Source organism: Melozone crissalis, unplaced genomic scaffold (assembly GCF_028551555.1).
Source record: "Melozone crissalis strain CALT ecotype California unplaced genomic scaffold, PUWL_Pcris_2 ptg000016l_1, whole genome shotgun sequence".
Lineage (NCBI taxonomy): Eukaryota > Metazoa > Chordata > Aves > Passeriformes > Passerellidae > Melozone > Melozone crissalis.
The window spans coordinates 41,756,062-41,780,796 of NW_026535794.1; the positions used below are offsets into that span (position 1 = coordinate 41,756,062).

At 39.7% G+C, this 24,735-nt stretch overlaps 1 protein-coding gene across 2 annotated transcripts in view; it reads right to left on the minus strand.

Annotated features, from left to right (window-relative positions):
- Positions 1–24,735, minus strand: part of GADL1 (glutamate decarboxylase like 1) — a 117,236-nt gene that overhangs the window by 12,470 nt on the left and 80,031 nt on the right. For both annotated transcript variants that reach the window (XM_054273411.1, XM_054273410.1), the window contains 2 exons: positions 23,245–23,296; positions 20,187–20,276 (listed from right to left, as the gene is read on the minus strand). In XM_054273411.1, the coding sequence (XP_054129386.1) occupies positions 20,187–20,276; positions 23,245–23,296 (142 nt within the window). The remainder of the gene's footprint in view (positions 1–20,186; positions 20,277–23,244; positions 23,297–24,735) is intronic.

Genomic DNA, 24,735 nt, shown 5'->3' on the forward strand with positions numbered 1-24,735 from the left:
TCTGCAAATTCAATGTTTACCTTCAGTTCCTGAAAGAAGTGTTTGACGTAGCAGAAGAGAAGTGCAGCTCCCCTCTCCTCCTAGTGAAGTTGGTGATAGGAAACAGAAGAGTGCTAATGTAATAAGTAGATACTAATTTAAGTGGACACAAGTTTAAGATTTATTGACCTGAGAGCAAGAGGTCAATATTTATTCAGAGAACAATAAATCTTTATACTTCCTTCTAACAGATGTTAATCCAATGTATTATTCAATCCATCCTATTAAAGTTAGTTAGACTGTGTGTCCTCTTGAGCCTTGTTGCCAATAGTCATTAGTATTGCATAGGTCATTATTACTGTGCTTTGATAATTAAATCATATAATATTGGATAAAATTAAATATATGGGGGTAGAAATATTTATTTTCCTGTATCATGACTATATTGTTGCAAATTTCATTAGGTTCTCCTTCATGCTGCTATAGACCTTTCTTACATTGTTCTGCCAGGACAAGCACAGCTAAGGAATCAAAGGTTCTGTTTAACTATGCCATATTTTAAACTTTTTCATTTGTCTTAAAATCCTGATGCTCTTAAGGCCACAACAATCTACTTGTCATGCTCTAGGCAGGTAAGAAGGAGAGACACAAATCAGTAAGCAGCTACTGCTAGGGAAAAGAAAAAGAGAAAAGGAGCCATACTCCTAAGTATAAGTGAAAAATTCTTTATATTTTGGAGTTTTACAGTGCTTTCCATCCTCACATTTCAATGTACTTCTCAGATAAGAAGAAATACTATTATCTCCATTTTAATCTCTGAAAGGAACTGAGTCACACAGAAAGGAAATAATGACTGAGATCTTAATCACAACTCTATGCCCAAGCTAGATGTCACTCAGGTACATTAGTGAGCAGGACAGGGTATTTTTAGTGCAAATTGGCCTTGCAAATATTCTTGCAGAATGCGCATAAACTCATCCAATTTGGGTCAAAGAGGTTTCCTTCCTGGAGGAGCCTCAGCTGAACAGCAGCAGCAGCAGGATGCGATGCAGAGTGCCCCCCTTGCAGTGCAGATGCCAGCTCTGCCACAGTGCACACCCAGGGCTGCTGACTGCTGAGAGCTTCACTCTTGGTGAAGGCTCAGTGAGGGATCACAGAAAATCAAATCCTGGTCAGTCCATCTTCTTTATACCACACACATCACTAACACAGACTACTACTTCCCAAGTTCCACCTCTGTATATTGACTTAGATTGATCTTTGACAGTATTTTTCCTTCAGGACCCACACTGTTTACAGACTGCAGCTGGTTATTTTTGTAAGAGCCTCGTACATAAGGGGAGCAACAGCTTGAGAGGAAGCATTAGGTACATTGAACTTTACAACATGTTACCCAGAGACACAGCCTTCAGAAATGAGGGTAAAATGTGCAAGTAGGATTCTATTCCCATCATTTTGGCAGTGTAAAGGTTAGACACCTGGCCTATGCTAGCCATCTAGGCTTTGCCTTTAGTTAAGGGAGAAAAAGAGGCACTGCTAGGGAGTGATTCATCTCATCCTAGGATAAGACAGGCCTTAAGACAGATGGGCTCAGTTTGGAAAAGCTTTTCTCCTCCTACATGGGCTTCAGAGGATGACCTCTGCCTAAGTTTTAGTTGGCTAAAGCAAGGTGAGATGAAATCCATTCTATGAGTCTGTGGTTTTCACTGAAATGGTAGGGATCTGTGCTTTGAACAATTTTCTGTATATAAGAAACGATTCACATTTTATCCCAGGGGCATCCCATTGGTTCCACAAATGCACACTGATCATTAGAAAACTCTGGGGTGGAGCTTCCTTTGGCATGAACTTGAAATGCAACTTCAGACTGGGATTAAATACACATATGTTTTTACCTCATTGTTTTTTCATATGTTAAGTTCTCTAAGATCAAAAACTTAAATTGCAGAGAATGAGGCAATGTGAGGTTTACATTTCTGATGCTGTTTGAGCAAGAGCCATCTTTAACCAAGAACAGTTGTGAGAATACGTGCAAACACCATCCTAAGGGTGTGCCTCAACTCTCTTGACGCTATTTCCTTCTATGTTTGGAGCCAGTTTTTATAAATTTAGCACATACAAATTCTTTTGGTGCACTGTTGCCAAGCTGGCCATGAGCGCATGCAAAGATTTTTTCCTGAAAGCACAGATTATGTGCATGCGTATGTTACATATATGTATACATGCAGCTGTGCAGGGCAAATTTAGAATGAAAGTCAGGGTTGGAGTGGATGCCTCCAAAAAACACAAAACACAAAAAACAAGCCAAAGAAAAAGCTCCATCTTGTACATCACACAGTTCTCCAACAGGCTATAGAGTAAATGACTCTCACATCTAGCATGGCTATAGGCTACTGCTCTCCTACGAGCTCCAAACTGTGGTTATTTTACTCCACTCAGATGATTCTCATTATGACTGGGATGAGTGCTGAGTGAAAAAGTCAGGGTATGAATCATATCATCAATTCAGTTGTCTGGAATTTTGCTTTTCCATGCATTTCCTCGTTGCTACACAGATCACCAGTGTAAAACATGTTGTAGCTGCATCAAATTTCCTTTTGCTCTTTTAACCCTACAATTACCTGTGAGCAGATATGAATTTGCTGCTATCCAGCTTCCTAACCACTGATGATCTGTGCCTTCACTGCCTGCCTCACAGAAGTCACAAAGAGTTACAAATGTTTACACTGAGGTTAAATCTAAGGGGGATCACTTTATTCAGCTTCTGGGATAAAGACTCTGCACTCAGTGCCTGTGTTCTGCTCTGGAGGAAAAAAAAAATAATGAAAAGACAACCCAGATGTTCAGTTTAAGCCTAATTTAAGCCATGCCATTGCTCCATGCACCACCAGATCTCATCCATCTTTCCATACATGGAGGTGGCTCCAGAGCACTGCATCTTTTGCCATAGCCCTCATCCATGGCACCTCCTCCCACACTGGAGCAGAGTTAGGGTTCTTTCCAGCAGCTTTTAACCTTGCCAGAGGAAGGATGTGTGCATGTGAGTGGCTCTGAGCTCTAGTCACAAGACAGGCTTCTCCTTTCTTACAGACTTACACAGAGAACAAAAAAGAACTTTTCCCTGCTACTAACATTTACTGTTCATGTGATGCTCTCCCTCTTTTAGCTGTTTATTTGAACTATATTTTTTTGGCCCATAATAGCTGTAGTACATTCCAGTGTGTGTTGTACATCATCATCTTACAGTCCTGCGTTTTGGACATTTCCCTCTTGTTATCTAAACACTGCACCACTGATATTTTCTACCTACAGTCACTCTGCACTGTACTGTACAAGATTTCCCCTTGTCCCAGATCTATCTGGGTCCACCTATCAGCCTCCATTCCTGAATATCATACCTTGCCTTTTTCAGTACAAGAATATTTTTGACTGATGACTGATTCTCTTCAGTGGAATGCATTTTTTCCAGCTACAGAATCCAGAACACATCTTGCAATCTTCCCTTGAAGTCAGTAGCAATCTGAAAGTGCAGGACTAGAGCAGGTTTTATCGTTTCAGGGTGGGTAGTACAGAAATTGTTTTCCATTTGTTTGTTTTTAATCTTATAAAAAACTGTAATCATGTTTTCAGAGTAATGCCCCCCTGCTTTTTCATTACTACCTTGTCTTAGCCAATGGTAATCAATCTGTACATTCAGAGACTTAAGTTTCAATCCACAGCAATTATTTCAAGAACTAGTATATATTAATTCCTTTATTATGGAAACAACACTAACCCCAGCTTGAAGTTATGGAATGTTTGATGAATGTTTGACGATCTGACAGAGAGAAGCACTTCCTACACTTTTATCCAACAACTGATTTAAAAAATCACAGTTAGAACAGGATATATGAATTTAGCAGCACCTCTAACTTAATCTCGAAGATTATTCTACTAAATAAATTTATCATTACTGGACAGTGAGAAAAGTTTAAAAGCTTGGCAAGAAAAACTGTCAGTCTTGTGCTTTCATTTTCCAATGTCAGCTGTGATTTTGGGAAGAGAGAACACAACTTGGGCTGCTGTTGATCACCATCTAGTGCATGAATTAAAGAATTGCACAGGTTTAAGGACTGACTTACTGATTTAAAGTTAAGCAGCAGCAAGATTAACAATTCTTTTCATCATTTCTAGAAGACCTCAAATAGGCTTAGTGAACTTGGAAAAGCAGGAATTTCCTGATGCCCCTAGCTGCCGGATGAAAGTCAGTTGTTTCATGAAAATTCTGTTTTCTAGTAGTCTTGACTATGATGGTCTAGGGAAATAAAGAAAGCAAGACCTGCATGGTGAAATAGTGTCTTTTTCAGTCCAACTTACTTGGTGAGAAGGAGCAACATGGTTTCAAGCAAGGAATCCTTCATCAAGCCTCTTCCATGTGCTTAAATGCTACATTCATTTCATTGTTTTCCGTTGTCAAGTCAGACACATAATTTGCAAAATTCTTCACTTACAAAAATAAACTGTGTGCATTGTTACAACCAAAGCCCATGTTCTGGTTGTACTTCAACATTTATTCATACAATGGGGAGGACTTCAAGCCTGGTAAAGCAGGAGGGTGACTGGACAGAGGAAGACTATCAGTACCACTGGGGATAAAAGCCCCTGGCAGCTTTAGGTGTTGACCATTGTAGATGACTCAGGACAACTTGGACTATGCTTTTCAACAGTGCTGGCCAACCAAGGCCAATTCTTGGATAAGAGACTCACTTTTCACAAGTCATACTGTGGCTCCACTCACAGAAACTCAATATTTTCACCCTCAGGAACACACTTAAAAGACCAAAACAGAAAATATGTCTCTACTAAAACAGGCTTATACCTTCAATATTAAATGTTAATACTGTGAATTTCCATAAAAAATTAGCAGGAGTTTCAGGAGACACTGGGAAGAAGACTTGGCCTGCAGAGAGCAGAATAGCCTTCTTTTTAAGGGAAAAAATGTTTCCTTTCCCCAATTTTCTTATGAGGCCCGGTGAAGGAGCAGTAAAAGATGCTTCAACACCATGATTTACCGGTAGCCTATAGACACTAGTAGTTATAGAATATCTACCCATGCTAATAACCTCATACAGCAACAAAACAGAAATAATGTCTATAGGTATCCCTTTACATCTGAAATTCAGAACATCAGCTGAACTCTCAGGGAAAAAGCAAAAACAAAACAAAAAACCCCACAAAACAAAACAAAACTAAACAAAACAAAACGGCACTCAACTACTGTTAAAAATGTATACTAACTCCTCAAGTATTACAGTGCTCAGACTCCGTATAAGGCACTCCAATGCCTAGGAAGAACTGTAAAATCCTCACAGGTTTCACATTTTATTAGACACTGATCTCTCAATGGTAATTACTCAATACATCTTATTCAAGGTAAATTTTTAGTCTAAATCTTGCAAATCACGATATAACTTTAAACAAAGGATTGAAAGGGAGAAAAGAGAAGAGAAGAGAAGAGAAGAGAAGAGAAGAGAAGAGAAGAGAAGAGAAGAGAAGAGAAGAGAAGAGAAGAGAAAAGGAGCCAGTGCTGCCGAGAAAGTGGGAGATGCTTGCTAGTTTATTCTTTAACAGCTCATACTTTCAAAACAGAGCTTGCAGTATTGCTGAGGAAATTATGTTGATTTGAGAAGTGGAAGGAATTTCTTGCCCCCCCCCCAAACACGGGGTTTTTTCCGTGACAGCACCAAAGGGACGAGAGCAGCCTGAGCGCTAACGAGCAGCCTGAGCCCATTGCTGTCGTTCTGGTGCCCCCCGATGGACACCGCGCTCCAGCACTGCCTGCGGATGGGAATCCTCCTGGAAAAGCCGCGCTCCAGAGGGCACCCCCAACCGCTCATGTCGCTCTTCAGCCGGACCCGAGCCCTGAGCCCCGACACAGAAGAATTCCCATCCTTGGGATCCAGAGCGGGGCATCCAGGGCAGGTCCTGCAGCCAGGTCCTAACCACCATCCCTACCCACTTCAACTGCACCTTGGCAGCTTGGGCAGTGCACTCAACACAACCAGTTCATAGCTATTGAGGATTGTGAAAAACAGCCTGATTCACAAGCACAAATACAGCTACACAGAATAGTCTGAGTTGACCTTTCAAGGTCATCTGGTCCAACAACCCTGCAGCAAGCAGGGAAACCAACTACATCAAGGCTGTTCAAAGCCCCATCCAGCCTGACCCTGAATCTTTCCAGGGATGGGATAGCTGTACAAATCTACATTATATTAATCAAATTAAGGCATCATTCAAGCAACCAAGACACATGGATACCCAGCACTGGCCTTGTCTCACCTTCCTTCCCCAGCAGTCACCACATCCCGTTACGCCACATCGACTCATCACATCCACAGAATCTAATTCATACAACAATCAGTTTTGCACACCCTGTTCCAACTCATACATCGACCCATCACATCCACAGAATCTAATTCATACAACAATCAGCTTTGCACACGCTGTCCCAACTCACCAGCAGACCCAGTATGATACATCTTCATTTCCAACCATATTGTGGCTCAAAGAAATTACTCACTGGTCTATAAATCAGCTCTTCGCCCTGTGAACTCATCACAACTTAACTATACTCAGTGATGCCTCAGGAAAAAGATGGTCACAATCACAAAGACTGCTTTAAAAGACTTAATTTCCAAAAAACTTCAGGTGGAAAAGATAGATGAAGGCTTAAAGCTCTTTAAGAAGAGATTAGATGGCCAAAAGCTGCAATCCTTCAATCAAGAAAGAAGACAGCTTTATCTGAAAGCCCATCCCGATTTATTGGCAAAGGGAAGATAGCAAAGCAATATTTAACAAGCTGAAAGAGGGAAGCAGATCAGATAACAATCAATACAGATGTGACATGAAGAAAATTATTAGAAGGAAAAGAAAACCTTGATCGACAGGACCAAGGAAAGAAGAAGTGGTTTAGTATGTACATTAGGGATGGCTGAAGCCCTATGCATGGTTAAATCATTAAAAATGCAGGCAAGGCAGAAATGTTCAATAAGCTTTCTTTTTCTGCTGGGAGGGATTCCTACCACAAATCTGATGAGCTTTCCAAGCCATCAGCAGCCATCAGGATGTTAAAGATCTACTGAAGAGAAATTTTTAGGTCTAGGCCTGGATGGCTAAGATTAAAAACAGCTCACTGAAACTGTGGGCAACTTTTGAGGATAATGTGGCAATTTCAGAAAACAAGTACTACTATTAGAGGTGGTAAGGAGACAGACCTAGTGAAATAAGATTGCTTAAGTCAAGGTAAACCTGAAGTTAAAAAAGAAAAGCTCATGGTGGATTTAATTTATAATGAGTTAAAGGTAGGAATACATAGAAATTATAAAAATTTATAGAAACAGATTCAAAATGTAGTCTTTTGTGTTCAGTTATAGTTATATCTTTGCCAAGCACCATTTTTTTGGGTCAGCCCACCTTCATTATTTTGCTGATATTCCAAGTTTTCTTGATGATTTATTTGCACTGAGAGCATTAATGGGAAAGCCTTACACAAGCCATTTAAATGAAAAATAGCAGGAACAATTCACACAGGAACGACACAAAAAAAATTAGGACCACACAATAGGAATGAAGTAGAACCAAGCAAGATTTGAATAACTAGCATATCTCCCCACACAGGAAAAACAAAATGTCAATCAAGCATTACTGCTAGTGAGGCTCCACAGAGATCAGGATTAACCTTGGTGCTGATCCTCACTGTTGGTTTTCTGAAAGTCAAAAAATGACAGCTGATACCATTTGCAAGTGAGAGACTCACAAAGGGAGAAAAATGAGGAAGACAAGCCATTGCACAGATCTGGACTGCTCAAATTCACTCAAAAGGTAAGTTAAGCACACAAAGAAAAAAGCAGAGACAGCTCAAAATGGATGACTACCCCAAAAACAATGACTCTGAAAAGACTGTAGCAGTCAACAATAAAACAAAATCCATATGAGCTTCCAGGTCACACATCAGAAGCCAAAAATTCTTCCTGGTAAGAAACTGACTTCTCTGTAATTGCTTCCACTCTACATCCAAGCCAAAATCAGCTTTCAAAAGCTCTGTCAAGAGGTGGATGACAAAGTTTTGTAATTAGGTCATTTATGTGAGTGCTTTAAAACAGTCAAGACTCCTCTTAAACAAAGATTCATAGATCATAGGACCACTGGTTTATCTGGGATGTCAGTTTGTTTTCCACGGGCCAATGGGAAAAATAACCCAAACCACCCAAGATGTGCTAACAATTTATTTTGTTCTCAAATTAGTAATTTATAGACACAAGAAAACTTTTCATTTCAGCATTAATTTTTTTTTTTTTTTACAGAGCCTCCCAAAGAAATACAGTAGAAGAAAAAAGGTAATATAATCCACAATTTTATAAGCAAGTGCACAGGTATTAGGGAGACAATTTCATCTCCTAATAGAGTAGTGGAAACAGAGGTGCTGGCATAGTTCAGAAATTTGTTGGGGTTTTTTACGATAATGAAAAACGGGAAGGATGATGATGACAGCCACAGAAATAACTCAATGTCTAATGAAGACCTAAAGATATCAATCTATTTAGTTTATAAATAGAAGAATGAGAGGTGACTTGATTATAACTTATGAGCAAAAGGGAAAAACACATTAGAGAAGGCTATTTTAGTGTGGATAAGTATTTTTTCACCACCATTTTGCACAGGAAGGCTAATTAGCTATTGAAAGGAGGGACCACAGAATGTGTTAGTTTTACCATTCCTTGATGTTTTCCTGTCAAGAACAGATGCCTTTCTAGAAGATGTGCTTATACAAGTCACTGGTCTACCCAGAGAAGTCTCCAAAATAGAGTTGGCCAAGTAGACAATGACAGTACTCTAAAGCAACCTCTAAATCATTCTTTTATTGAATATTTGTGAACTATAAATCAATAAAAGAATTGCAATTCTTTTTTAGAAATGCTGCACTTGCCCAATTGTCCACATGCTTTGAAACTCCACTGACATGAGAGTTCCCCACTTTTGCCTCATATAACAAATAGAGTGAATATTTCCCCAGATAGGCTAAGCCAGTGGTGAAGTTGTCACCCATGTTTCAGACTACAGTGCAAGTTTACCTTTACTGTGAGGCAAAATAAAATTCTGTTCAGCAGCTGCTCCTTTCCGGCTGATGAAACAGGAAAAAAATCTTATTTTCCACCAAACACATAGTAACCCATGTTGTAGCAGTCAATTAATTAAGGGTGAAACTCTAAGATTTTATTTTCCTTCTGTCCAACTCATGGGAAAATGACTAAAAAAAAATCACTATGCTATTTATCTTATGATCACTATTATTGCACTATGGTCAATTAACTGCTGTTATTTATTGAACATGTCAAACCCAACAGAATGCTAGAAGACACTTGTTTTATTCAGAAACCACAGCAGGTACCAGCTGGCAGGGCTGGCACCCCCACCAATACCACCAGAAAGATTTGTAACCAGAAGGAACTTTAATGAGTAGTGTAGAAATGGTTCATATGAAAAATCACCACTAACAGACCACACTACTACTCACTGTTCATTCATCCACCTGCAACTCCTGATATTCAAGTACCTTTATATCTAAAGCTCTCAGAGAAGGTCCTGTTACCACACCCTTGAAGAGCAAAAGGCAGCCCTTAAGAAGGTGCCAAGAAATGGTGCCTTCCATTCCTCATTGCAGTTTAATTAGCGCAAAAGCAAGACGAAGCATGCATTAACAATTAAACAACTGCTCAGAATGATTTTTGCTTGCCACGCTCTCTACTTTCACTCTCAGTGAGATTCCTCCTATGCACAGGAGCAAGGGGAGGGGTAGATATTGCTGTTATCCTACATGTACCCTTCAACATTGAAATACCAATTATTAGTGAGGTCAATGAGTATATATATAACCATCATAAAGGAATATATATAGCCATCATGTATCAAGCTAGTGGCTCTGGAGGGCAGTTCCCTTACCAGTCCCTAGTGCACCCCAAAATGCTCACCTAAAAATCACTTCAGTCATCAACCCCATTCAGTTCAAATTCCCACTGTAAAACAGATCCTCTGAACTGCATACCAAAACCCTCCCCAGGCCACATCCCAAGTTTTTTTTCTCTGCCAGGGTGCTAGAAAAGTGCTAGAAAAGTCAACCTTCCTTCTACCACGTTTAAATAGGAAAAGAATTTATCTCTTGTGCAAACCACAGAGCAGCAAGTCCACAAAACCCTTCGGTTACTGCTGTTTTTCTGAGACAAAACTATACATCCTCACCATACCCACACAGTACCACCTGTGCAGCTTCAGGCTTGCAAATTATTGCTTCCCCATCACCAGGAGACCAGTTAGGATCCTTCAGAGAGCCCCTGAGGCTTCTCATACGAAAGGAGTAAATTCAGAGCTGGCAGACAGATGGATCAGCTTCACAGACCCAGAGAACATGTTCAGTGCTCCTGAGGGACCGTTCTGCAGACACCCAGGACAGAGATGAGATAGCCATGAGTCAAGTGTACTGGAGAAACTCTGAAATGCTAATGTCTCTCAAGGATTGTTTTTCTCATTTGTGGAAAATTAGGAGTTGGAAGGGGCTTAAAAAGGAGTTTATTGTTCCCTTGAATGTCAGATAAAATAATTTAAGACAGTGCATTAAAATATTATTAAAATTTGTTATAAAAAAATAGATGATAGGGCTTTTATTCAGGTAAAAACAGCACAGAATGAAGCTTCTAGGGACCTCAGCACTCCAGTACTTAGACATTCCCAGAATGCTTCAATTATTGAGTTCCCCTGTGATATATGCTGGGTTTCATTTTGATCCACAGGCTATTAAACATGATCTATGATACTTTCAGAAAAGCAGTAGTTTGGAGTTCAACCTGTAACTCGAACTTTTTTTTCTTCATCACTGGTTATTAATGTGCATATGGCACCAAGAGAGCAGAATGAAGGGGTGCACAGATATTCAGGAGCACAGTGCTGCTTTAGGAGAACAAAGTGCATAAGGTCAGGCAGAACAAAATGTGCCGAGTGTCTTCAAACTCTGCTTTCTTGCTAAAAGCAGTTCTCTCCACAGAGAGGCACAAAAGGCCATTTAAAATATTAGCCAATATGTTCTAACTCCAAAATGAAGCAAAGGAAGTGTAATTAGTCCCATTTAAGCAGAGGAAAATACATGCTGATTGGGCAAACAAGTGCTATGTAGTCAGGAATCTGAATGTACTTTTTCATTGTCAGGGTGATGAAACACCTGCCCATGGAGGTTATGGAGTGTCTCATCCTTGGAGATATTAAAAAGCCACCTGGACATTGTCCTGGACATCTGACTGTAGGTGTCAGGAGCTCAAAGACCTGCAATGTTCCCTTCGAATATCAACTACTCTGTGATTCCTTTTACAAGTTTTTTTTACAATGAAGTTACTTGAGTAACATTTTATGTTATTCCATCCTCTCCCTTTCAATAATAATCTTCTTTTATATGATCCCAGGAGGTAAATACACACCCATATACATGTGTATGCACAGGAATACACATGCATTTACATTGAAACACTGCATAGGGACTGTTCTAAAGAGTTTCACAGTGTTGCATTACAGAACATGAAATTTTTTTTCATTTCTGTAGCAGTAATGAACAAAAATGCAATACTGTTCTGTGGAGCAACATGACTCCAAGTAAGAAGTACTTATTTTTTGTTATGCTATTGGGAAATGATGAAAGGTACAAACAAGGATGACATTGAAGTGCTCTTAATGCTAACAAACAAACAAAGAGACATGAAAAACCCTTACATTCATCACAAATTCCCTTTTCTTTTCTATACTCAAAAAATAGTTTAATATTTGCTTTCAAAAAATTGTCATAGTTGACATAGTTTTCAGATTAGCTTTTTCAATTGTGCCCAAACACAGATAAAACAATTTTCTGTTGCCAACTAGCTGCTTAATTTCTATGAATCGCACCATTTTCACACAGTCCCCAAAAACATTCACCTTTCTGGAAAAGAAATGGTGTTGTTTTACCCTCTTGGTCTTTCCACAGTTTAAGAGACGCTTAACAATGGGTGCAAAGCATCTGCTGCTCTGGGTAACAGGTTCTATCTATTTGAAAGCCATAGAAATTAAAAAGTACTGTCTCTGTTCACACAAAAATAGCAAGGAGCTCTTATGTGTGCTTAAGTGCCCTTTAGTAAATTGAGTCTGCAATAAAGCAGAGAATGCTGTTCCACTGAATCCCCAACACCTCTGTCGGCCTATCAGTCACAAAATAAGACTTTTTAGAAGCTTCCTGTATACAAACAGAAAGATTAATTATATGTGAAGCTTTTAACAATGCAAAGATTTGAAAACGGGTTCTTTTCAATATCTGAACTGAAAGCTAGAGTGACACTCAGGTCTAAGCCTGCAAAACTTGTAAGATATTGGACAAGTGGAACCCATGCTTTCCCTGTAAGAAAGGAGTACACCTACACAAAACATATACCACCACCATAGGTGATTTGCTTTGGTCCTGAAAGAACAACTGTTCCTTTTTTAACCTGAATTAAGTACCATGTTTAGCCTGTGGCCATGGGGCTCCTGGTACTTGAGCCAGCTAAGGTATCATCACAGAGCCTTTCATACTGCGATGGAAACATACCTTGCAGTCATCTCCTTGGAAGGTTTGGTCCTTTACTTTGAATCTGTGGGTCTCTTGTGATTTTATTTCCTAACAATACTTCACTTTGTCTACTGCCCCCAGCTTCATTTCATGCCATTATGTGTATTACCACATGGAGAAATTATTGGACCTTCCATTACCCTTAAAAGGATTTCAAGCAAGAAACGACTAGCGTGAAACCTACTTCATCTCTGGAGATCTGAGCAATCTTACTCTGCAGGTGGCTTGGGGAAGATGAAATCCTTGTTCAGCTTGAATGCAACATATGGAGCTGCAGCAGACTCCCTCCCACCAGCTTTGATTGTTTCAGTAGGCTGAGCACCAGGGATCAATAGACCCCAGTCCCCAGTGTGCCTTGAACATGCACAGCTCAATGTTAAGTCCCTGACAAAAGTTGCCCTGTACTCTCATCTAGTAAACCATTCAGCATCAAAATCATTGGGGTTCCTTCTCTTTTTTTTTCCTCCCATGGACTAAGGTGTAGTTTTAGCAGCTGTGCAGCAATGCTTTTAAAATAGAGTTGTTTTGCTGCCAGATGTATTATTTAGTGACATTGACTGTTGCCTATTTGCATCAACTGAGACAAGCACCACTGGCCTAACATATGTAAAGATTTCTGCATGAATGGGACTGTCACTGGAACCCAACTGATACTACACATCCCTGAAAAGTCACTCTGCAATAAGGGACAAAGTAGAAAGCTAGAACAGAAATGTGACTGTCATGTCATGAATTACTGCAGTATCACTTAGGACTATTATAGAAAGCACAGGCTGCAAGCAGTTCACAGCCTTGTCTTACCTTATTACATCTACTGTAGTTACAATAGAGTCATAGAAATATACCTCTGTTCTAGCCCCATACACACACTTCATATGCCAGATATCCCATGAAAGAGCAAGTATGAGATCAGGTCACTCTCACACACCATTTTATGTGGCTGAAAGTTAGGCAGGTGTACAACCTCACCAATGTAAAATATAAACTGAAGTGCCCCTAACACCTGGGTGGACTCCTAAGGTGAAATGGGCAGTGTCAAGTGCATTGACTCCTACTACTGATGAAGACTTCACCAGCCAATTCAGAACTTTAGACTAACACTACTACTTCAGTAATCATGCAAGAATAAATACAAAAGAGAAAAAAAAAACCATAAATTCCAGTTATAATCAGATACACACTCAGAAACCCAAATATTTTACTCTGAATTAACAATTTTTTTAAAAGCATGTTATTTTTGTATTCTTATAACCCAATTCTTTGGAGAATACATTTAAAACAAAGTAATGTTAAATACCCTGTTTAATTAACAGCTACAGTCACTTTTGTACTGATGAGTTATATAAAACTGCAGAAGAAAACACATATTAAAAGGGAAAGTGTGCAAATCCCTCATTAATGAGGTACTGAAACACTGCTATAATTTTTCTCTGCTATTATATTATACTGTACTGTTTTGTCTCATTTATCAAATCTTAGACCTTTCTTCTTAACAATAAGAGTCATTTATATGCAGCCAAACTATAAAAATTTTATTCATCTGCTACAGTATATTATGCAGTATTAGGTGCAAAATAAGAGATGTTGCTGCTTCAAAAAATTAATGCCTATTTTATTATTAAACTTCTAAGCATCACCTTATGCTGAGGAATGGTCACCCTGATTATTATCTTGTTACTCATTCTGTGGCTCCAGTGCTTCTTGAGCCTCTCTCCCCTAAGGTCCTTGCTTGCAGCCCTGCCTCCACAGGGACCCCTGCTCTCACCTCTCCTGGAATGCAGCATTTCTGCCCCTCTTGAACACAACACTGAGACTGCAGCTTGGTCCAACCAGTCAGGAGGAGATTTTGCAGCCCTTCTCTCCAGAAGCCTGAGAAATGAAAATCTAAAAGAGCACACAGCATGCTGAGGATTTAGTGTTAGGTTCTTTTTACCTGTATTTAGAAAGAATGCCGCCAATCAAGGGTCATGGCACCTCTTAGGTTCCCCTTCTGAATAATGAAGCCTTTCCCAAGGGTGCTTCTGACTGCAGGTTGCCTAAGTCATGATCTGGGAGCTCCCTTTCTTCTTTTCCATGTTAAAGATGGTGGGAAACCAGCCAGTTCCTCAAGCAGCTTCCCTGGGTAAGTGCCTTAAGTTTTACAGGGTGAAACTGAAGCTTTTGTTGACCTTGATTCTCCTGACAAATAAAATTTCTTCAAAGAGGCCCTTCAGAGATCCCATCTGATATGCTGCAATGACAATCCACCAATCCCCTGTCTAAAAGAAAGATTGCCAAAGCAATCTCTTCCACCTGTGGATTTTTGTTTCTTGAAGTCCACAAAAGATTTGAAGGGTGCTTTAAGAGAAAGCAAAGACCTTGAGGGATGGCACTTGTGAAGTCTAGATGGACAACACCCACAGCCTTTTCTTCCTCACTAAGCTGGTCACCCTGTCATGGAAGCCAATGATTTGGCCAATCTAACTCCTGTATATTTCTGTGCAAATCTTACCTTTTTTTTCCTTGTCATTTGTTGTGGTCCTCCACCAAAACTGGTGTCAAACTGAGCTAGATGCTAGAGGCAGTAGGCTACTTGCTACCATAAAAGTTACTTATGTAAGGAAAGTTCACAGAACCCTGTCTCTGCCATTACTCTTCAAACACACACATTAAACTATCATTTAATTGTTTCCCTCTTCAAGAGTAAGAAAAACACAGGAATGCCAGCAAATCAAATAACATTTTGCACACAAATCTATTTCAAGTAGAAATACACTTGCACTGACATATTTAGGACCTTTCTTACGCCTAAACCTGATTTCACTGCATTTAATACTGTGTTTCTAACTCATGTAGTTTTTCTCTTGTTCTTCCAAAATGTGGAGAACAAACTTTGTCAATATGACCAACTGGAGGTCTTGTTTTCCCTTCCCATTCAAATCTTGTACCATAATCAATAGGTATTTTAAACACATAAGTACTGCTGAATGTGGTCCTTGATTAGGTTTTGTTTTTTTATTTATACTACAAAGATCACAAGATTCAGGGGTTGCCAAGGCAACACCTCTTCAACCTCCTTACATTTATGCTTTGAGATGAAATCTCTCATTACGCAAATGTATCACAACACCATTCAGGATGACAGGCTATTTTACAAATATGCCTTCAGATAACAGATATATTCTCCTAAATAGGACAGAAAGGCTGGAATAAGGTTACCTTTTACTACGGTGAAGAGAGGAGGGGCAAAATGGCATTATTCCTATTCCAAGCTATACAGGCTTTAGTAGGACATTACTACTTTAATATGACTTTGCATCCTGAGCCTTCTATTACAGCCAATAAATTTTGTATTACTTGGCGAAAAATCCTCAAAAGGAAAGGAAGGAAACAAAACCAAAACATACCAACTGCATTACAGAAGTGGAGTCTGAGCCTGAGATTCCAGAATTTGGAGTTACTGAATCTAACAGCTGTGTATAAAAGCTTTACTGAACCATTGGAAATCTAATACTCCAGAATATGTTTATTTATAACTACAGAGCAGGCAAAGTTTAGTAAATCACAAAAGGCTTACTAGGAACCTACTGCTGCTTTTTTAACCTAGATTTTGAGGTCTAAAGTGGTACTTAGCAATAAACCACTAGCCTTCTTTATTGAGCAGTATTCGTTACATAGTACTCTACCTACAGTCATGCTCCAGGATCATTTGGCAAGGCCAGGGTGCTGCAGGACGAGGGATCTGTTAAAACAGTTACTTCTGTGCTGTCTTTTTGTCTGCAAGACCAATGTCTGAGCTTCACCAGACTACAAACTGATCCAGAATGAGTAAGACACAGCTAGCTGACTGTGATAGCAGCAGGACAGCAACAGGACAGTTCCAAATGTATCCCTCCAAACTCCTCCTTGTGCCCTAGCATCCTCTGTGCTGCCAGGAGGCTTTCCAGAGATCCTATCATTAACAATCAGCTAGTTCTACATCATCTGCATGCATTTCAGTATAAGCTGAGAAAGCTGACTTTTCTAAAGAGAAGATTGTTGCAAGAACGTGTAGAGATATTTGTAGGTACGAAGAAAATACGAAAATTTAAATTATATCTGCTTATGTGCTTTTACTTCTTCCCTCACTCCCATTTCTGCCTTGCAATTTCCAGTTCAGCTTTTCTCACCGCGACCCCGTTATACACCGACCATTCTCAGCAGTAAACAAAATAAATCCCACTGTGTCACCAAAGGAAAAGGAGCGAAATTCCCACTGGGGGGCGCATACAGCACTGGCAAAGCCATCGCTCCTTCATCCCGACAATTATGTCAGCTCCAGGTCAGAGACAGCAGCCCCCAGTCTGCAATGACAAAATAACACCTCTGACAGATAATTCCAGTTGGCTCTACCAGCAACTCCTCAATTACCACAGAGGGCCCGTTTGCAGGGTTTCCACAAGAAAAAATCTCTCCTCGTTTGTGAAGAATGGCACTGGGAAACGCTTTACACCGGGTCGTTAAAGGGCTATACCGTGTGCAGTGCCTCAGTGCTCAGGGCATGGACCATCTGACCGCACCCAAAGCCTTGCTGCACTCTTTATAGAACTAGTTTCACTACACAGCCAACTGCTGCTGTAATCCCAAAAGATCAAAGTGGTGTCAGACTGTGGATGTGCACAGAATTCCCAATTTCACACATAACAGAGGAATGTGCCATTCATGCTGTTCTTTACTTCCCCATCATCATGTTGTTTTCTCACTCCCTAAATTGTTCAGGTGATGAATCAAATGACCAGTTAGTGACTGTTCCAAATCCTTCAGGCTTCTATCACCTTTCTGTTTTGAATGTAGGAGATTCTGAAGAGCCCAAATTTCACAGCTGAAGTTGAAGGCTCAAGAATTTAAAACAAACAAACAAACAAACAGCCTACAAAAAAAAAAAAATTAAGCTTCTGAGAGACATTCTATGTAGGACAACAAGAAGGCTGACATCAGAATCAGGTATCACACCACAATCCAGTCAGTCCTGACACATTTCCATACAAAATGGGCCATGGAAATTGGAGAAGAGCCAGTACAGCAGAAAACCTCCAAGGTTATTTTGCATAGGACTATGCAAATTCTTCACAAAGCTGAGGACTTTAGATCTGAACAATTTGCTTATCAACTTTCACTAGCACTAAAACTCATATAACTAGCTTTAGAAGGCAGCATGTTATTCTGAACAATATTGCTGAACAAATAGTTTAATAAAATCAATTACTTGCCCTAGGGATTTTAAAGACATATGTCTTCTTAATTATTGTCAGTTATGCAGGTCAACAAAAAGGAAGACTGATTTCTGGATAAACAGAATAACTGGGATGTTAAAATGTGGTGTGAAAAGAGAAATTGTGAATGAAAGCATTTTAATGCTCATTTAGTGATATTATGGGAACATTCAGGAACTGCTTGCAATCAAGAAACTGTCACAGCCCCATCTGTCAGTCAACAGTACCATGTAACAACCTCTCCAGCCTTAATGCTCTTATCATTTACACCTTGCTGATCAGGATGGATTCCTTCTTGTCCAGCAATATATTTCTATTGATTAATGTAATATAATAACCATGATGGCTGCATCAGCAATGTTAAAACAAATTGATCTTAGCTGAAAAAGTCAAGTCAGTCTTATTTTTTCTGACCCAGTATTGTCATCTCATCTGCTCACCAATACATGTTGTGCCCCAAACTGGCCCTCGGCATCCAAAAAGCAGAGTAACCCAGACCTATCCCTGCAGAGAATCAGGAAGGTGAAATAACATGTTTTCACTGTGAAACAGGCTCACTTCTGTAGTGTCAAACTACTTCCCAGCAGTGCCTAAAATAACGCAACTAACCATAATCATTTGTTGTTTCCTCCAGGAGAGAAATTTGTGCCATTTCCTAGGGAGTTTTTGTCTCTTTTGCACTAGATTTTTTTTTCCAGGCTTTTATGGGGAAGAGTGAAATAGTTTATGTCTTAGAATTTTGGATTTTTTAGGTTTTCATCAGAGGAGATATAAGAATCAAGAAAATGTCACCTTGCCCATGAAAAGAGTAGTTGTGATCTGTAGCACTGGTCAGTTCTTGGAAGAAATTGCACGCAAGCTTCTTTCCCTCCAAATTATTTTCCAAAAACACTGGCTAGGAAATCTGTATTTCCAGAATTAATCTATCTATATTGGTACATAAAATAAAGGCAGGTATCTATTCCCTACCCTGACTAGAAGCACCATAGAGTAACAGAGCAAAGAGACAGTAAGTTACACTCCATGAGCCACTCAAATATACATGCTCAAAGCCATTTGTTGTGCTTCATCCTTTCCCTCCTTGGTCCCATCTGTAGCCACATAAATCAAATAGTGACACTTGCAGCATTTTTTCTTCTATGCCTTCCAATTGCTCATTCTCAAATCCTTACTCCCCCATGAGTACAGCTCTGTATACACACATGCATGCACATATACATACACACACACACACACAAATAAAAATATATATATATATATATACACACACACATATATAAGGCTTCTTCTCTAAGGAGAGGACAGGAAGCTCCAAACAAAAGGAACACAACTTTGTGAAAGGATGGTAAATGCCAAGCCCTTGCATCCATACTGTGGCTATGCATGCATCTAGACTACAAAAATATACTTTCCAAAACAATACAGATGGGGTTAAGGAAGATCTCTCTCCTAAAGACACTCCAACAAAAACTGAAAGTGATTCCTGTGAAAGCTGTTGAAATGAGGGAAGATGTTACAGGAAGCATGTATATAAAGTATGTATGGCTGTTTACATAGAAGTGTATATCATCTGCATACTATCTTCTAGTTTAAACTTCTAGTAGCAAATTCTCTGAAAAAATAAACACAGAACACCACAGTTCTTCCAGAGATGAGCAAACAATGAATTAAATTCAATTGCTCACAGAATAACTTATTCAGTAAAACATAATACCACAATGTCTAGTGGTTTCTTAATTAAGTCTCAACTAATGATTCTCCACTAGTAAATTCAAAATTTTACTGCTGCTTTTTTTCCAAGATGTTCATGATTTTCTATCAGCATGGCAAAGAGTTACCGAGACACTCATCTGTGAAGCTTTTCCCACAGCATTTTCCCATTGTATTCCTGTTGCCATTTATGTTTAACATCAGAAATATATTCTTAAGCACTTCCTTGCTTGCATTATCATAGATTATCACAGATAATGCAAGCCAATTTCCAAGGACAGCACTAAGTATATGAAACAGGTAATGAATGAATAATCTGTCTAGACAAGAGATGCGCCAACACTGTTCCTCTTCTCTCAGTTCTGCCAGCTAACAGCTTGCATGGCAAACTGAATACTTGTTAATGCTTACATCTCTTATAGTAAGAAAAAAAATAATTAGATTTGTCCAAACTAATAAAAAACTTAGATCTTACCAACATCTATTTAAGGATTAAATCCCCAGTCAACTGACTGGTTCTAGTGGTGAGCAAAGCCAAGGGCTATTTCCCATTCTTATCTGGCACACAGATTATCAGTAAGGCTCAGGTAACACATGACACTCACCTGGTGCAGCTTTTGCCAAAATTCAGGTCCATCCTCCATTTTTCTTAAGCTTGGTGGAATGTACCAGAAGCAGATGTTTGCATACTCCGGCTAAACAAGAGAACAAGTGATTCTTTATAAGATGTAATCGGACACATATCACAGCTTTTCAAAGAGTTCTGCTTTATTTTTTGTGAGGGTGAAGTCTTTGAGTTTATACTCTTTCCTTTAAAGTTTCCTCCTCCAAGTCACTTTTGGTTTCCTTGTTTTCGAAACTAGAAATAATTTTTCAAATCATCCATTCCTCTTCCTGCTGCCAGGGGCTGCTTTTTAATTTCTTCTTCCTATATCCATCTTTAACTCTGTTTTACTCAGTAAAAAACTTTGGCTAGAAAAAGTATTAGAGAAGTGCAGAAAGTAAGTTACCGAATTCATATTTGAAGCAACTTTAAAGAATACATTTTCTTTTTAGTGTTTTGGGGTTTTAAAATGGAAATTTCCAATTATGCCTTTTATACAAAACACAAAAACTCAGGTTTTGTGACCATTTAACACTTTCACACCTCATAATTTTTCTACTGAACAATGCCAATCTCCTCTCATATCACAGAGCACACTATACAGTGCTGGAGTTAATGCTGAATTTCTCAATTGCCACATTTTATAAGAATCTCAAGATCCCTTGCCGGGTGTGCACCATATCCTGAATAAATCCTGTCTAATATCTAAGCAGGCCTTTTGAGCAAAGACAGACTTCACATGTCTGCTTCTCTCCAGGGAAATTTTGCCTTTAAACTCAGCAGAATTTACTGCAAGGCTTCCAGCCATGGCTGTTCACCATGCATCATAAAATAAGGCATTTTGTGCTCATGAGGTTTCTGTATCATATATGATTGAGAAAATGTTCCCAGCAGGCCAGTCCAATGTCTATACATTTCCTGCTAATTTGGAACTTTTTTTTTGTTTACCTGTATAGAGAACAATAATATGAGGAATAGATACACTTTGTGATGCCATCCCACACAACCCTTAAATCACTGAGTCAATCTTGACCTCCACTATTTGCAGCACAGCATTCAGATGGCAACTAGATTTTAATATGGATTATGATAATTTGGATTGTGAACTCACACACCCCACTCCTCTCCCACATGCCATCCTCATCAGTACCAGAGCAAAGAAAAAAACTCTGTTAAAAGGGAGCTTGGTAGCTGAGCCACCCCATCTCTTTGCCCCACTATGGATGTGACTGCTATTATAATCCCAGGCAGTCTCCTGAACGAGGAGATCCCACCAACTGAGATGCTCTTCCATGAAAGGCCACTGAGAGCTGCTCATACAATTTTCTGCTTCATTCAAAGAATGCATTAAAGGCGGTGAAATCATCAAGAAGAATATCATTGTCAGCAGGAACTGAGCTGCAAACCTGCCGTGTGCTGCTGCTGAATGGAATAAAGATCAGTTCCTAAAGTCCCATTTCTTCCCCCAAAGAGCTTGCTTTGAGTACACATGTAAACACAGACACTGAAAAGGCAGTGCCTTCCCCATAAGAACAAGGACTAGCTCAGCGATACAGGGTTTACTGCAAAACTATTTAAAATCAGATGGCAGGAGCAGACAGATGGTAGACATTACCATATTGCCATTGCCTATATTGCCTTCTTGATTATCTCAGTTTCCTTTCACACATCAAATACATCACTGCCCTCTGAAAACACCATTCATCCTAGAAAACAACCAGCCATGCTTCACACTCTATTTCTGGGTATCTTGTCACAGGTCTTACTCAAGGAGGTAAGCAATTTTACCACAGAAGAGTTCAAGATGACTCAAGCACAAGCTGGCATTTGCAGGCCATAGAGCAATTCTCATTACAGGTTTTTCCTCACTGCATGTATCAGAGGATCATTTTCCTAAGATCCTTGTCTGAAGCCCATCTTCCCTTGCACAGCTGGGCCTCACTGCCTCATAGCATCTTTTCTTTGAACTCTCATTGCTTATCCCCTGCACTCCTGAAAACATTCTTAATCCTTTCAACTTCCCAACCCACAGAAAAACTCATAGGACTCAAGAAGCTCAACTTCTTGCTCACAGTCCATACTACAACACTCCTTTCAAACCCACTTTAAAGCCAGGTTTTCCATTCCTGCAGGAACTACACAGCAGCCACTGCTCTTACCAAGAGTTTTCACATCTACAGCAGATCTGGGCTTTCTGCTAAGGTCCACAATAACAAGAAATAGACACCTTTTAACACACTTGCCACTTTACTGACCCCATCCTGTGCTGCTGACCTAAAATTCTTCAACTGATCAGCAGTTTTCAAAGTTAAAGAGACAAGTTTATATTGTATGAATAGTATAAAATATTTTTCACGTTCTGTATTTGTCTAACCTAACCTGGAATGCTCATGGTGGCACTTCATCTCCCATCCTGCTCCATGTGGTCTCTTCCTCCTGACCCCACACACCTGCCTGTCTTTCATACAAGCACACCTCCAACGATGCAAAAAGCTTTTCATTAAAATGACAGGTCTTTGCAACATCCCCCAATATCAGCCTCATTAACCAAAGAGCTGAGGACAGGTGGAAAAGCAGTACTCAAGCCCTATTTCCTACTCCCACCCTCCACAGGAAATAAGCTGACAGGTTTAGTAAAACAAGTGAAACACACAACTTTTGGGTAGCTCTTAGGAAGATGGGAGTCAAAGTAGAACTAGGGGAAAAAACATGGACTTTAACAATGAAAATAGGATCAAACTATTTTTCCATCCAGCACACAGTCTTATTTGTAGGTCTGGCAAGCATTGCTTTTTTTACAGCCAGCCTCTTCACTCTCACAGAAAAGTGCTCTCTATGTCCCCTGAGGCAATACAGGACCAGAAGATAAGAAATTAGTTAGAATGATGGTAGGGAGCACAGCCCATGTTATGTGTGTTCAATCATATCTGTGGACCTCCAATACATAAACTGACTAGATTAGATACTTTAAATACAAGTTGATAATTGACTAAAAAGAACAAAATCAAACAACTGAGGCTCCCTAACAATAACAACAGTTCAGTTCTCATTTTACTTACCTCTAAAAGAAGCTGGAATCCCTCTCTTTTTTTAATTTCCTCTACTAGATACCTGTAATTAAAAAATTAGGGATTTAAAGCATAGAACAATACACACAGAAACAGCAAAAAAAACCACAGGGTCTTAAACAAGCATTCCTTTTTGTGTTGGCTTTTTTTTTCCACACTTAGAAAACAACAGAGTCAAACCTCATTTCTACCTGCTGTGAAAATGCAATAGCTATTAGTTCCTGGAAACAAAAGAAGGCTACAGCCAGCCAAGGAGCACTAAGGAGAAGCCAAATTCTGTCCTCAGGCACAGATTTTCAGCAGAGCCACATGGCAGAAATTGATCCTATTTGCATCAGGTTGTGAACTTTCCCACTGCAAATTAATACCCCCATCCCTTGTTCACAAGTGCCAGTGCTGGGCTGCCATGTTATTTCATTGTCACTCTGACACCTCTTGCATTCTACTATCACCAGAATCTCTTAGCTCAGCCCAGAATTTAAAAATTTGAACATACTTCAAGCTCAGCAATTTTCCCAGTACTGCCACATTCCACATGGTACAACAATGCAACTTTCCATTCAGTGTGCCACTGCTTATGTACAACAATCCCTGGACCTCCTATGCTAACAGGGTATTAAAATGGGAATTTCTTTCTCACCTGCCACGTGTGAAAAACACAGAAGCCTTCAATGGAGAGGTGGGTTTGAATCAAAATTTTGGATACAAACTGCTCCAATTTACAGAAATTTTTTAAAACATGACCACAGCTTTGCATGGCACATATCACACAGGAATTCCAAAGCAAAGGGGATGCAGATGGGAATTCTCTTTTCTTCTCCCCCCCTCAAAGCCTCACAAACAGAAATTTCAACAAATTCACTGCAACTTCACACTGCTTTTCCATTCCAACAAAATTTAATCTTTTATATGAAGATATTGGTGTCTAACATTAATAAATGTTAGTTTAACTGACACAGTTAAACTACTAATTGTGCACAAATCTGTTGTTCTCTTGCATTCACTATTTGGCATTTTCCTGTCTGAAGCTGCATTACTGGTCGTCACACCAGTAACTCTTTTTGGTGAGAAATATTGTGAGAATAACCTCCCTTAGTCTTACCCATACACCTGAAATTTGCTGCCAGCAGGGACACCCCTAGCACAGCTGACTCTGCACTGCCCCTCCTCAGCAGACATGCTGCAGAAACAGGCTGGCTGGGCGAGCAATAAGCAATACCCTGGATGGCACACGCTTTTCCAAACAGCGCCTGGGGAGTTGTCACGCTGTTTATCATTACCAAGAGCTGTGCTGTGACTCATTGCCTCCCAGCACACACCCCAGCACAGCACTGCTGCAGTGCAGGGCCAGAGCCTGTGGCACACAGCTCAGGAGTTGTGTGTGCACTGGGGAGGGCTTTCCTCTCTCTGGAATAAGTCACGGTTCTGGTTGTTTCTGCCATCACTGCTCAGATCCTCCTGTGTGCACTGGTTTTGTTATCT